The following is a 409-nucleotide window of genomic DNA, read 5'->3' on the forward strand; positions in this document are numbered from 1 at the left end:
CTTCTCTTACCCTGTCCCTAATTTGATTTCTCACTAACTTGTTTCCGATCTTTTCAACGTTTAACCTTATTTGCATTTTTAAATATTTCAATGCATTGGTACTGAACACTCAAAACTTGTATCTCTAAATCACTAAAACAACTTTGAAATATCCCTTGTAATTGGCTATAACACTTGGCCCATTTCCACTATCACCTTAACCCACAAAGCTATCTGAGTCTTTCGGGGTCCATTGCCACAGAGGCAGATTACATGTTCATTCCGGAGTTCCCTCCTGAACATGAATGGCCAGCTAAGCTGTGCGAGAAACTGGAATCGGTAATTAGTTGTTGGGGACGAATGCTATGTGGTGTAAGATTTAGGGTATTTGTAGGGTAAAGTGCACAGTAAGTGAGATTAAGGTTACAAT

The 409-nt window shown here is 39.1% G+C and overlaps 1 protein-coding gene across 10 annotated transcripts in view; it reads left to right on the plus strand.

Moving 5' to 3' along the window:
- The window catches only part of LOC119594394 (ATP-dependent 6-phosphofructokinase-like), a 21,652-nt gene that overhangs the window by 7,498 nt on the left and 13,745 nt on the right, over window positions 1-409 (plus strand). For 6 of the 10 annotated variants that reach the window (XM_037943462.1, XM_037943458.1, XM_037943463.1 and 3 more), the window contains one exon: window positions 210-318. The exons of the other annotated variants lie outside the window; for them this stretch is intronic. In XM_037943462.1, the coding sequence (XP_037799390.1) occupies window positions 210-318 (109 nt within the window). The remainder of the gene's footprint in view (window positions 1-209; window positions 319-409) is intronic. 10 annotated transcript variants of the gene reach the window in all.

Source organism: Penaeus monodon, chromosome 33, assembly GCF_015228065.2.
Source record: "Penaeus monodon isolate SGIC_2016 chromosome 33, NSTDA_Pmon_1, whole genome shotgun sequence".
Classification (NCBI taxonomy): Eukaryota; Metazoa; Arthropoda; class Malacostraca; order Decapoda; family Penaeidae; genus Penaeus; species Penaeus monodon.